Below are 15286 nucleotides of genomic sequence, written 5' to 3' on the forward strand. Positions count from 1 at the left end.
GTGGGGTCCCGGAAAGGGTTTCTTCATAGAAGAGGAAATAGGAAAAGGGAATAGGGGATCAGGCTAATTCAAATTGAAGACCAAGTGGAATAGTCTTACAGGCCCTGTGGAAGAGGAACAAGTCCTGCAGGGCCCTAGTCTCATGGGACAGAGCATTCCACCAGGTCAAAGCCATCACTGAAAAAGCCCTGGCCCTAGTGGAGGATAGTCTGGCTTTCTTAGGGCTCTTTGAATCTATACTGCCAGAAAAATCAAGTCAGTATCTTAGTGGCCCACACACATTCTGCAATTATCTAATGGCTGCCATCAGATTCTGTATGACAAAACCCAGATTAAAATCCCTACTCAGCAAAGAAACTCACTAGGTGACCCTGGTTAATGGTTTAACTATGGTTTGTTTACCAATGACTCCTAACGTGAAGTCATGGTTTGTTGTTGACTTACAAACCTTGATTTGTTTTAACTATGGTGTTACATGTGACCACAGCTCCCTTCCTTAAGCATGGTTTGTTTGGTTACTCTCACCCCAAATACTCACCAGGTTATAAGAGCACAAGATAAGAAAAGCTTGGAAATAAATCAAACTTTGAAGAAAAAAACACATGATTTATTGACTGCCTGTGGCACAATTTGCTATTAATTCATGGTTTGTTAGGTGATGACTTAGCCAGGCCACCTTAGCCAGCTTAAACTACCTCAAAGGGCTATTGTGAGGATAAAACAGGAAGAGGAAAACAATGTTCACCACCCTGAGCTCCTTGAAGATATCAAACAATAAATATAATAGTACACATCCCAAGAAAAAACAGCCCCAATTACTATGATAATAATAAATTTTTAAAAGGCTTCTGTTTACTATGTGATCCAGAAGTATTGCATCAATGGTAAGCACAGTATAGCACAGAACACTAACTGGAAAGGCTTCTCTTCTCTTTTTTTGTGCCCCATAAAGTCTCTAATCATCATTTTAGGAATATTTTACAAAACATGCCAGATGATTATTAATCTCCGTAGCATTCCTTTGTTCATCTAACAACCATGACTGTATTAACTGTTTATTTTGTACACAGCAGCAATCTCTAAGCATAAGGAAAAATAGGTTTTACATGGTGTTTCGGTCTACTCTACAAAGCAAACCAATAATTATCTCAGTAATGTAGCTGCCCAGTTCTTCTCAATATACTACCAGTAAAAGGTACAGTAATTGCACTAGAGAGATTGAAACTAGCCATTTAAGTATATTATCAACCATGAACCAGTTACATGATTAGGAATACCAGAAGTTAATTCACAGTTCTTAAATGCGTAGGTTCACTTCAAGTTTATTTATGTTGGCAGGAAATGCAACAATGTTTTGAACATGTATATTTGCTCATTGTATCGAATCTTCTCAAGTAACTGCATGCTATCTGTGAATCGTCAAATTTTCCCAATAGCACATATCAGAGGCAAAAATCCTGTTATCATCAGGTTACCCGAAAGTTAATTGAGACCATGAAAGAGCCCATATTTATCTCAGGTCTCTTTTACTCAAGTAAACTCTCTTCAGCCTCTCATTAACTGCTTGATCATTGAAATGAATTAAGGCACACACACAATTTGGGAATTCTTATCCCAGCACAAGTGATCATGTAATCAAATCTAAAGGTAGAATGAAGTACTGTATAATGACAAAAAGCACAACAGCACACACATCCTTAAAAAGGGGCAGTTTAGGGCAAGCACATCAAATGTTCATGGACAGAAATCAAGTGTGAACAAAAGGGCTATAACCTTTTGAAAGAAAGCTGGGGGGGATTTTCTCAAGTGAAGATATTTCTGAAAGGCATATCTTCATAACTAGACAAAATCAGAGTTATTTGTACACCATACTCTGGAGGTTCTAACATAAACACATAATGTTGAGCCACTGAAAGCAGAATTTTATTCTTTGCCTAAATTATGCAAATTTGTGTTTATTTTCTTATTTTGCTTAAGTTACCTTGCTCATTATTGAGAAGGCTAAAGAACTGTAGGGATTACTGCAACCCCACTCTCCCTGAGCAGTAGAAATTCCAACCCAGTCCCACCTTGCACCTTCTGAGATTTTAACTAGGTGCTGGCCAGCACACTTTTTCGCTCATTTTTACAGCATTAAGGGCTAGAGGTATCAGAAGAACACATTAGCTTTTTATCAAAGGTAGTTGAATTACACTGTATGGATACTGGAGGTTTTTAATCATGCAAGAGGGTAAAATCTCTTTAATGTGAGCTAATCAAACCCTAATGAATAATGCACACTCTACAACAGAATTATGGATTTTCCCTTTAATAAAGACGGATGACCGTAAATCACTGTACTAAATGGCATGTTTGCTTTCAACAAGGAAGTTTCATACCATACGTATCTCAAGTGAAAAATACAGCACACTCCCTCTTCAAGACTATGTTCTATGGTTACAACTAGTTATAAAACTATTCCACTCTTTATTCAACGCCAGTCAAGACACATAGCATTATGTATTGTTAGAAGTTATTCACCCACACCATTTATTGCATGTTAACGGTCCCCTGCTGGGGGGGGGGGATATTTTCACGGAACAGGGGTCAAGCTGACAATTCAGTGTGACTAAAAACACTCTACCCAGTTGTCTCCATGAGGTTTTGTACAGACTCAGAAGCCGGAGAACTTTAATGTATTAAAGCTTCTAGCTCTCAATAATCTACCCACAGGTTAAAAAAGAACACACCTAATGCAGCTATGTAGTCCAATCTTATGTTGTTTATTCAAAATTAAAGTCCCATTTAGCTTTAAAGAATTTATAACCCAGCAAATGTATATGGACTGCAGGTACATACAAACACTTTAATTGCAGGTACATACAAAGCATTTTAATTTCAATCTCATAATTGTTGTAAGCAATTTTAAAGGCCTGGCTCCTTTGACAATTACTTTGAGCCAAAATCTTCTGCCCAGGACTCCTTGGAGCGGATTGAGTCTAAAGGGAAACTTCCAATGGACCCCTCCAAAGATGCAGATCTTTTAGGTAACGCACTTGAATGAACCCACTGTGGCTGTTTGTTCCCATAAAGATTCCTTTAGGAGAAATCTTAAGAACTCAACTTGGGATATTTAAAAAAGGGAAATCTCCTGCATTGCTGGAGGGAAAAGAATATAATATTTTTCTCCTACTAAAAGCCTATATAAAAATGCATGTGGTAAAGTGGGTAACAACTAAGTCCCACAAAATAAAAATGAGAGAGACATGGTCAGACAGAGTTTCAACCCTGGGAAGTGATAATAGTGTCATATGAGTGCAGTACCCAATATGTGTCAGTGACCATCACACAACAAAGTATACATGCCTCTAGCTGAACTTAAGGGAATAGTACAAAGATCTTTGATAGTTTGGCATGCACCTCCAGAGGTGGTATGAAAACTCTGAGCAATCTTTTTGTCAGTAGTGGAAATTCAGCAGCAACAACAAATAAATGTGTATATTGAGCACAACAGGAAGAGGATAAGAGCATTTCCACTTCTCCCCAAACAGATCAATATAGCCTTAAAGACTGACAGTGATCAATACGACCGTATAGTAATGCACACATATACTGATTTGTTAAGGATGTGCAGAAAGGCAAGAGTACCACTATATCAAAAATTAACATTAAGCTATTGAAATTATTATTCAAATTATTAATTTATAAACACAACAAATGAAACAAATTAGCTGAGAGAAACAAGACCTTCGGTTCAGCAAGTCCATTCAGTATTCCATATGTCTGCTTGTAATGCAGTAACACTCTGATGAGCACTCAAGTATCAGAGTGAAATTTAATGCATATGTTCAGGGCACAATTCTACATTTTGAGTTCAATTACTAGCTTGATGCATCACATCCATTTTCAAAGGAACATGCAAAATATAATGCATTATATCTACCCTGAGAACACAAATATGACACCTCAAGTGAGGTGTCCCAAACATTCTGCTTTACTAGCACTATTCTAATATCTATACTTATGTAAAACAACTTAAAGGTATTCCATGGTGCTGCAATTAACCAAACAATATCGTCTTCGAACACCGGCTTTACTTCCTAGACTGCCATTATTTGTGGTCACTCCTAATCCCTTCTCCTGTGTCTTCGGGTGTGCAAGGGGGCTTGACAGAGATCCAGAGCAATATCTCATTTGTGTGGGGTAAGAAATGACAAGAGTCTTTCCCGCTGCTCAGAAAGACTCCTGCTATTTATTATATGCTCAAAAACTGCAATGGAAATAAAGGCAAGGACCTCCAGGGCAAGGATGCGTGGATGGGATCAGAAAGGTGGTGGCATTTGCTGATAAATGGATTTGTGGGTGCTTCGAAGCAAATGCCAACAATTTACCAAAATTTATCTCAACTCAAATAGCATAGTGACACCATCGAAGCCTTCTCCAAGTGACTTTTTTCTGGCAGTCAAAGATAAAGATCTTGCATTCAACAACAACAAATGCCTTTCATTTCATTCAGTCATGTCTGCAGCACATTCTGATCAATTAATTGTCCTGCGTTCGAAGCTGCCACTGCCCTGCCTTCTTCAACTTTTTTCTCCAATGGAGTCTTTTTCTCAGGTCTTCTCCAACACTGTCTCAACTCTCCTTCAACTTTTTTTTCTTCCTCTCTGTTCAGCACATTGGGTCATTGGTCAGGCAACTGTTTCAATGAAGGGGCTAAACCAAGGGGGACGTATACCACCACAATTCCAATTATGCAAAGCGAAACAATTTGCATCAGAAGACAATTTCATTTACAAGAGTGGGGAAAAACAACCTGTCCAACATTAAGCACTTTGAAATTTAACTGATTTCAATGGGAGATATTTAAGCATGTACCCGTATTTTTCGCTCTATAACACGCACCCGACCATAACACACACGTAGTTTTAGAGGAGGAAAACAAGAAAAAAAAATTCTAAACGAAACAGTGGATGTATGATTTTTGTGGTTCATGCTGTGGCCACAGACATGTGATCTGACAGTGAGTTTGGAGTAGCCCAATGCAAAAATCCTGATGATCCATGTGGATCCATGCTTTGTAACCACGTTTTAAGTGGGGAGGGAAGGAAAAGCACTCAAGGGACAAGGAGCACGCATGGGGTGTGTGGAGAAGGATGCTGCTAATAATGCTATTTAGCGAGCTGAGTGGGGAGGAGAGAGGGACAGAGAGCCTGCTTGCTTTAAAGGAGCCAACCGGACAGGAGCCGCTTACACTCGTGTAAGCGGCTCCTCTCCTCTCCTGCTTTGCTCCTTTAAAGCAAGCAGGCTCTCTGTCCCTCTCTCCTCCCCACTCAGCGGCTCTTCTCCCGCTTGGCTGTTTCAAAGCGAGCCACGGAGGAGGGAAGGAAGGGGAACCATGGATCCTCTGCTCACAACTGCAGCAGATCCCCCCCGCCACCCGTAGGCATTCGCTCCATAACACGCACAGACATTTCCCCTTACTTTCTAGGAGGAAAAAAGTGAGTGTTATGGTGCAAAAAATACGGTACTTAACTTTCCGATTGAAATAAATGGGCTTCAAAGTCCTTAACATTGGTTGAATCTTGTCCCATTATGACTATAAAAGGTGTCACCCATTACTACACCCAAGAGGAAAGCTCATTGCAGAGCAGCTATTATTATTTTAATAATAACATTACCTACTGCTATCATAGAGCATTAGCACTTAACCCTGCAATTATAACTGTGTACTTTCATTCCATTAAAAAAAGTCTTCTGAAGGAGTAAAACAAGTAGCTCTATTCATTGTGGGTTATAGTAAGTGCCCTCACATTACCATACAGAGAGGAAAAAGAATATCGGGGGTGTTTCTAGCACTAAAATATACAGGTAGGAGTGTTAGCAGCTACCGGATAGAACCTGAATACTCAGAGAAGGTGATACAATGCTGTTTAATATTATGCCATGCAGAGGGATGTTAATAACTCTTTCCATACAGACACTTGCCAATGGATATATTATACTGTACTGTATTCTTCATTCTTAGGTGTTTGTAGCTGTGCACAGTGGAATTGTTACACAATTCCATAACAAATACAGAGACTCTATTATGATCAGTGGGGAGAAATAAATATATTGCAAAGTCACCCTGTCCTCAGTGATTCAAATCTTATGGCTACGCAAACATCCCCTTGATATTGGCATTTGAAACCTGTCTATCTACTCTCACCTCTGCAACCTTTGTCAGTAACTGACATTTTGACTGTCACTAACCATATTTGCTTTTTTAAAAAGCTATTTAAATCACTCCTTCAAAACTACCCACTTTCTTTTTGTCAAACTTCAAAACAATGTTCTGGCAGCCGAGCTAGACAGTTAATCTATTTCAAATATGTAATTGGCAGGCGTGTAGTAAACAGTTAATCCTGGATATGCATCCCAGTGGTAGCACACGAACCACCTATTGTTGACCTTGTATGCTTACATAACATTTACTTCCAGCAAACCACTTCTCTACTTTGGGGAAGTGTGACAGTATGCCATCATGCCAGATCTCCAACTCAGCTGGAATAACTGTAGGATTCAAGCCAAACACTGCTTGTGAGGTCTCAAATACACTCTAAAAATTGTATTCTAGGTCTAGGGAAGGAAAGGAAAGGAAGGCGATAAAGGGTGGAAAGAGATGAGCATTGAATCTTTACCACAGAAGTGATCAGATTACCTTTCCCCCATCATCCAATTGTGTATTTATTGTTATTTATAGCAATTTATGTGAAATATAAGTAGGTTCAATTGGGGGGGGGCTCCAAAGGCAGATCTAGGGGAGCGCAACGAGTGTGGTAGCACCACAACAATAACATCCAACAGAAGGCGAGAGGTGAGGGGGCACTGGATTTTGGTGTTGCACAGGCCGCCACTGAAATTTGAGACGCCAAGGTCAGCCACTGGGGGACTGCATACTCCAGACAGCTCAACCATAACAGATTGCTTTCCCTGCAGTGACACAGGCAGAGGATGCTGCTGCTGATGGAAGAGTTAAAACCAATAGAGACTGGTCTATTGGGCAAATGGGGCATTGCCCCAACACATCTGCCCTCAGCCAGTCCCCACCAGCTTGCCTTCTTACTTGTAACCAGTCCAGGGGGTGGCAGCACTGTGCTGTCCTTGTAGGGCCCAGCATGGAGGAGGATGGTGACGAAACTATAATTAGTCGGCTCGGTCTGTCATTGACTGTCTCCAGCAACTTTCTGCCCTCCATCCTACCAGTCTCAATGGCCACCAGCTATCAGTGGCTAAAACAGCATCCTCTGCCAGGCCATGGCATTCCTCTTGCTTTCCATTTAAAACTAAGGCTGAAATCCATTGGACACAACAGGGATTACTTCCAAGTAATTCCAAGTAAACATGTGTAGGATTGCATTGAATATACCTTAAAACCCTGTGCCCTTAAAAATTACAACAAAGAGCAATGTTATAAAAGTACAAAGGGCATTGGCTTTTGCACCTGGTAGCTACTGAACAGGTGCTGGACACCAAATACTGTCCTAACATTAGGAAGATACAATATATTAGATATGATGCTGTACTACTTTATATAAGAATCAGATCACTGGTCCATCTAGCTTAGTATGGTCTACTATTGACTATTAGTATTGACTACTTAGTATTGGTCTACTATTGAGACTTTATCTCAGCCAGTTTATGGTCCCAACCCCAGATTTTCTCAAGGATGGAAGAATGTAGGGGAGGGATTACTTATGCGGAAGGCATCCCACACATTTTCTTTCAGCTGAGCTCTATTTCAAGTGAATCTAGGGTTTTAACTAAAGGTTTTGAAAAGATTTCTGGGGTATTTGCAGAGAAATGGTTAAGCACCTACCCCAACTCAACTTTCTGAAGTCTTCCCCATGGCAAACCTGGAACATAGAAGTTTGCTTGTACAAAGACAGACCATTGGGTCCATCAGACTCACTACTAGGTGGCAGCAGATTTCTATCATTTCATAATGGGCCCTACCTGCAGATGCCAAGAACTGAACCTGGGAACTTTGACATGCAATGCTTGTGCCCTGTGACTACTCTGCAATTCATCCCCAACATGGGGTTTTAACTATAAATGTCTCTGGTAAGACCAAGCCTGACTGTCAGAGAGAAGTTTTTCTCTGCTCTGCTACTCAATGCCTTTTAAAGGTAGAGATGTCAGACAGTAAATCTAAGGCCTTCTGCACTGAGAGCATGCATTGAGATATGGCCCACTCTTGAGCTGCCATTCTGAGACCCTTACACCCGATTCTACAAGTCACTGTGCCAGCACAACAGTTCTTAAGGTCAACCCTTACTATACTCTGAAACACATTTACAGTGGTACCTCGGGTTAAGTACTTAATTCGTTCCGGAGGTCCATTCTTAATCTGAAACTGTTCTTAACCTGAAGCACCACTTTAACTAATGGGGCCTCCTGCTGCTGCTGCACCGCCACTGCACGATTTCTGTTCTCATCCTGAAGCAAAATTCTTAACCTGAGGTACTATTTCTGCGTTAGCGGAGTCTGTAACCTGAAGCGTATGTAACCTGAGGTACCACTGTACTAGGAAAGAAAATCAACTGAAATAATTGGGGCTAGGCTACAATCTGACACACATTTGCCTGAAAATAAGACCCACTGAAGATAGTAGTTCTTACTTCTGAGTAAATGTGCATAGGGTCATGCTGCAATACTATGCACACTTTCTTGCGAGTAAGTCATATATTTCAGTATGTAGCTGGGCTATAACTCTGGATAGATTCAAGATGAGATGTTCACCTTTTACAAGGCGGATCATGCACTGTATACTGAACTCAAATAACAGGGTATACATTACCTGCCTTTTCCCCTTTGTTCCCATATTTGTGTCTCACAGCCGAGACCCATACATTAGTTATGGATTATCTTAAGTACAAAGTGCAACATACCTCTTTCTGTTTGTTCTGTAACAGTGAGTAATGAGATTGACAAGCATTAATAGAGTTACCCCAAACACTGTCTCCCTCACGGTTTAACAAGAACTTCACTTCATTAGCTCTTGTGAAAGAAAATACAGTCAAGCTCTGGGCTGAAAGTGCCCCAAGTCTTCTCTCACTTCAGAAGTTAGGAAATTAATGAAAAGTGAAAGACAGTAGTCAATTCAAATCTCATGTGATACAAGAGGCAAATTGCACTTCATTTTCTTAATATAGCAGGGGGAAATGTAATTGGAAAGTTATAGCTGCAAGTCTGGTTAGCAGAACAGAAAAACCAGATATCTGATCAATGTTCAAGGTGTCACAACAACTCAAAATTTAGTTAACAATGCATAGCAAAAACAATATTTGAGTCTACAGCACTCTTGATAGACAGTAGCACAATATCCTTCTTTCAAGCATTACATTTTTTTCTGTAATCTATTCATAAACAAACATTTAAATGTAAAATCAACAGAAAACAGGTAAGACGTTTTCAAAATTTTATCATTATAAGTTGCCAAATATATGCAGAACTCAGTACAATTACCACAACCTGCAAAACCCACCACTTTATCAACATTTACATTCTGTTTCAGAGATTTTTTTGAAGTACACAGAACGTCAAATAAGAATGTTAGATCAGCAGTTTGAAAACAGTTTCATTCTAGTAACATGTTTATTGTTGCAGCTGCTACAACATTTTGCACGAGGCATGTCAAACTTTTCAGTGTGCAAGCACCATGGAGTCGCTGCAGCTACTCTTTCTTATTTCAGCCAGGAAATATAAGCCAAGACCTTCATGAATAATTCAGCACCGTTTGTGCCATAAATTTATAATGCCCCTTATTAGTTGGGAGATAACTGGATTTCATTGGGCTTAATAAAGTCCAACACTAGTTCCAAATGTGAACAAACGGCCACTGGATATGTTTTACAAAATTATATGCTGGAGAAACTGTTCCTTAACCAAAGACAGGACATCTTAGAGCACTAGTATTATTCTTGCAACGGATTAAATAGAAACTAATATTTATAAAGTAAATAATTAGTTATAGGATCTCTCATCATGAATTTTATCCCCTCATTTACATTCAAAACCTCAAGTTTGAGGACTAGGAAAGGCAGGGAGCATCCTATAATCTGGAAGGGGGGATAAAAGCAGTCAGTTGAGGCCTAGTTTTGTGGTTCAGGCATGAGGCCTGTGAAAACTTCCCTCAGATTCTCCACAATAACTCACTTTAGAGAGAGGTGGGGTGGAACAAGGGATACACATTTAGGGTTGATATCAAGACAACATACAAGGCTTATTTATATATATATATAAATAATAATAATCCAGGATTTCAGAAGCAATGGAAGTTCAAACCTGTTACATGCCAAATCTGCAGTTCCAAAAACAGACTGAGCAAACTGCCTACACTTCCCCACCAGCAGCAGCACTTATTCCTCAGGAAGATTGTACTAAAGAGAACGAAGTCAAATACACTCTTATCACTTTTTTTTTTTGCACACAGTCCCAAGATCTTGACTTTGTTTCTTGGAAGAGGAAAAAAAGGGAGTGTAAAAACAATTTGGTGGAATTCTTTAAAAGACTGACAAATCTATTCTAATTGGAATGCTGATTTCTTTAAAAAAAGAAATCTTTAAAACTTGTGCAAAGTTGTTGTTTTAAAAAAGAAGAGAGCGCCTGAATCGACTTTAGTTCTAAAGGCAATAAAGTTTAAGGTAGAAGGAATTTGCATTTAAAAAAAAAATTGGGGAGAAGGAATGGGTGGGGATTCTGTGGCGGGTCACGAGAGCCTGAAGACATTCCCAGAGTTCTTTCCTTCCTCTTCCCAAACTCTCCTTTTTATTTCCCAGCCTTGCAGAGTCACTTTCACTCTCTTGTCTCCAACTGCACACAAACACACACACCCCTCGCAGGACAACACATGCCAGAAAAACACACAAACACACACACGCCTCTTCTCCTCCCAAAATAATACTGGTGAGGAACCCACTCCCCTTTTTTATTTTTACTCTTTGCAGATTCTTATATAACTGTACGAGACCCTCCCTTACACGGGAGGAGGAGGAGGTAGGGAGAGGAGAGGCGGAAAGAAACTCTCTAAAGTTAGGACAAGCGAGGCTGGTGCCAAGTGCTCCCCCCCCCCCGCATGCTTCAGCCCCCGCCTCTTGTGCTACCCACCTGTCTCTGGGGTCGATCCAGCTGGTCTGCTTGGTGTTGTGGTCGATGTAGAAGACTTTCCCATCGAAATCCCTTGCCTCCTCCCAGCCGTCGGGTAAGGGCAGCTGCCCATTCCCCACTTTCCTAGGCATGGCCGAGGGCGGGGGGTAGCAGCTGCTGCTGCTGCTCCATAGGGACCAGAAAACAAGAAAGGAAGGAAGGAGGGAAGCGGGAAAAAGGAGGACGACCCTACTTCTCTCTCTCTTCCCCCCCACCCCCTCTTACTTCTCCCCGGGAACCCTGGGCGGGTGGAGGGAGGCAGGCAGAGCCTTTGCAAATCGGCCAGGAAACTCGGCGGAGTTTCAGTCCACCATGTCTGAACGGGAGTCTCCGCTTCCTGCCCCCATTCCGTAGCTTCAGCGGGTCAGGGGGGGGGGTCCAGGCTGAGCCGAGGCGGCGACTGGGTTCCGATCCGGGGCGGGAGCGGAGGGTCGAGTTGGGGGGGGGGGGTAGCCCGGCTCAGCCCCCCGAGCGGCGGAGGCGGCGGCGGTAGCAGAAGCAGCCGCTCATTAGCATGAGATTAGCATCCATCTCATCTGCATGCACATTCCTCGCTGGGGCATTCCTGAGCGTTAACCCTGCCAGTGCCAATGGAAAAAAGGAAGGGAGAATGAAAGACAGGCAGGCAGAAAGGCCATCATCATAAGTGAATGTGCTGGGGGGGGGGGTCAGAAAATGCGGGTGATGGGGAAAGGAAGAGGCGAGGAAAGACAAAGAGACAAAGGTGATCACAAAAGTGATTTTCTATTATAATAGTAAACCCTCTATGAACTGTATGGGGGGGGGGCGTTAAAAGTTCACTGCTACAATGCAAACTTTGAAAGTCCATCAGTCCCACCAAGTCAGCTCCCCAAAGTATGACCTCAATGGGTCCGCTGTTGTGACCTGCAGCCGGATTGTTTTCTGGCCCGGCAAAGGCTGCTTTCTACATCACACTTTTTATAAGTAGGGCAAGTACTCTCAGGAGTCACTTCAGCAATTAAGAACATTGTGTTCATGTTCCGGAAAGCTTCATTTTGTCCCTCAAGATGCCACTAGGAGTCTTGGAATAGCCACAGAGCGTTCCTGAGCCTGAAATGACAAAGACAACCTTTTCCTCACATTTATCTTGTTTTAAATCAGGGGGTGCCTTGCAGATGCAATCCAGTGAAAAAATAAAGCAGGAACTACCTGCTTTAGGTATTACGGTAGTTTTTCTCAGCACAGGTGTCAATACCTATAATGGGAATGCCTATAATGTTAAGACAAAGTCAGTATGGTCCTGTGGACAAACAGCTGGAATTTAGTGGAAGAGAGAGAGAAATATTTAAACATAATGATGTCCAGCGCATAAGCATTGTGAAACTGAAAAAGTAGCTTTAACTATCGTATTCACTGCATATATGAGTGGAAATTGCCCAGAAAGTCCAACAGTCACATTTAATTTCAAAAGAGAAATTTCCCAACTATTGCAGGATTAGCTGAAAGGGAACATTCAATGGCCCAACATTCCATAGTTCCTGGTCAGTCTTTCTAATTTTAAAATTTTATATTATGTTTATTTCTTTTCATTTACAAACTAATACTGTATACTTATTCGTATGTGGTGAGTCCTAGAAGTCTGTAGAAACCTCCTAGGCTCCTACCTTATTTTGGGATACTGTATCTGTTTTTTTACAGGCATGGGACCATTGAAGGTCATTATTTGGGGGAATTTTAATGGACAGATTTCACAAATAGCAACATACAGTACACAGCAGAGTTTACTAAGACTGTTTTAGGGGTCCTGCTTTGGTTTAACTTCTTTATAAATCACTTTTTAAGCCACGGCAATTTTTGCATAACCCTCATCTGAAGGTGCCTTATAATCAATATTTCTCCATGATCTGTCCAGGCCACAGGTCTCACAACCAGTGTTTTTTATGGGGGTACATAGGGGTACACATACCCCTAAACATTTTGTGAATCTAAGTTTGGCCTCATGAAGGGCCAGTATTTCAATATGAGTAGGAAAATGAGAATACGCCTAAACATTTTTTAAGAAAAAAAGCACTGCTCACAACAATCCTACTGGCTCCCACAGATGATAAGGGTCTACCAAAGCTTTGAACCATGCCTATTACATGACAAGTTGCATCTGCTAAGTCTCGCCAGGCCACACCTCCACCTGAAGACTCACTAGCTGCTGCTGCTGTTGCTGCTTGCAGCAGCACTCTGTGCTTTGCTTCCCAAATTTACATAATCTGGTCATTCTTGGAATCACAATCTAGTTGGGAGCTATCAACCTATTACTTAATACAGAAAAAGAAAGCTAGTTTATTTAACCCTTTGTATGGGTGATAGCCTATGTTAGTCCTAAATCCATTGATTTTAATGGGTCTACTTTGAGTATGAGTGGACGCAGGTGGCGCTGTGGTCTAAACCACTGAACCTAGGGCTTGCTGATCGGAAGGTCAGCAGTTTGAATGCCCATGACGGGGTGAGCTCCCGTTGTTTGGTCCCACCTCCTGCCCACCTAGCAGGTCGAAAGCACGTCAAGTGCAAGTAGATAAATCGATACCACTCCAGTGGGAAGGTAAATGGCATTTCCATGTGCTGCTCTGGTTCGCCAGAAGCAGCTTAGTCATGCTGGCCACCTGACCCAGAAGCTGTCTACGGACAAATGGCGGCTCCCTCGGCCTATAGAGCAGGATGAGCATGCAACCCCAGAGTCGTCCACGACTGGACCTAATGGTCAGGGGCACCTTAATGTTGGATAGCACCCTATGTTTTTAACCTTATCCAAATCGAACAATTAACCAGGCCGGAGGGAGGTCTTTGGCTTTTAACTATCTAAGCAAGTTATTTTAGAGTAGGTGGGATGTTTTAATGTTTTCTTCCCCTGTCCACCTTGTTTTAATATATGTATGCAGTGCTTTGGGGAGGGCAGGGGTATGCATACCCCTAAATATTTTTTGAATCTTTGTACTTTTGTCCATTTACTGTATTTATTTTTCCCATTTTGAACTATAAAATGAGGGTTTTCTTGAGTCCAAATGAGTGTACCCCCTAAACATTTTTAAGGGATAAAAGCACTGTACGTATGTATTTTATTTTGTTTTTTGTCATTTTGAGTTGCCTATGACACAAAAGTGACTAATAAGATTAATAATACTAATAATAATAATAATCTCCTGTCTTTCCTTACTGTTTTTCTGACACACTCATTTTCTCCTGTCATAACACAAATAATAACCACTCACTGACAAATCAGATATATGTATGATGAAGTAACAGAAAAAGCTAAACAAAGATAGGAAAAGGAAGAAGAAAGTGACTAGGACACATACAGTATGTGGTGTGTTAAAATATTCACCTTTTCTGTTCATAATTTGTCATATTATAAATAAAAATAAGAGAAATGTGCAAAATCTAAAACAATTCCTGTACATATTAACAAAATAGCAATAACAATTTTTATTCTGAATGGAAGTTTCATATCTCTTAATTACCATATTTCAATATTCATTCTTAGAATATTCCTTGTACAGTGCTTAGAATATTCCTTGTACAATGCTTTCCAGTAAAGAATAAAAGAAGTATTTTTTCTGAAATATTTCTATTGAGTTGATTCATTCATTGCATAATTGTTTATATTACATTATTTTATTCAATACTATCAAGCTCTGATGTTCTTCTTCCATTAGCCTATTAAGGGTATTCTATCCTTGTGGGACACGGGTGGCGCTGTCTAGGACTTGCCAATCAGAAGGTCAGCGGTTCGAATCCCTGTGACGGGGTGAGCCTGCGCCTGCCAACCTAGCAGTTCGAAAGCATGTCCAAGTGCAAGTAGATAAATAGGTACCACTCTGGCGGGAAGGTAAATGGCGTTTCCGTGTGCTGCTCTGGTTTGCCAGAAGCGGCTTAGTCATGCTGGCCACATGAACCGGAAGCTGTATGCCGGCTCCCTCGGCCAATAAAGTGAGATGAGCGCCGCAACCCCAGAGTCAGCCATGACTGGACCTAATGGTCAGGGGTGCCTTCACCTTTACCTTTTATCCATTTCCATGTCCTTGTGATCATTATGCAGGCAGCTATCAGCATATGAATAACCAAAATCTTCATCGCTCTGAACCTGATGTTTGAGTTTCCCAAAAGC

The 15286-nt window shown here is 41.1% G+C and overlaps 1 protein-coding gene and 1 long non-coding RNA gene across 2 annotated transcripts in view; both read right to left on the minus strand.

Moving 5' to 3' along the window:
* Window positions 1–10405, minus strand: part of LOC310852576 — a 33423-nt gene extending 23018 nt beyond the window's left edge. The window contains exon 1 of the long non-coding RNA XR_014568282.1: window positions 10309–10405. This is a non-coding gene — a long non-coding RNA (uncharacterized lncRNA). The remainder of the gene's footprint in view (window positions 1–10308) is intronic.
* Window positions 1–11895, minus strand: part of WWC2 (WW and C2 domain containing 2) — a 111895-nt gene extending 100000 nt beyond the window's left edge. The window contains exon 1 of the mRNA XM_083755417.1: window positions 11131–11895. Within this exon, the coding sequence (XP_083611543.1) occupies window positions 11131–11261 (131 nt within the window). The 5' untranslated portion in view covers window positions 11262–11895. The remainder of the gene's footprint in view (window positions 1–11130) is intronic.
* Window positions 11896–15286: the final 3391 nt, after the last annotated feature.

This window comes from Podarcis gaigeae (genome assembly GCF_964106915.1).
Source record: "Podarcis gaigeae genome assembly, chromosome: 9".
In the NCBI taxonomy this organism is placed as follows: Eukaryota; Metazoa; Chordata; class Lepidosauria; order Squamata; family Lacertidae; genus Podarcis; species Podarcis gaigeae.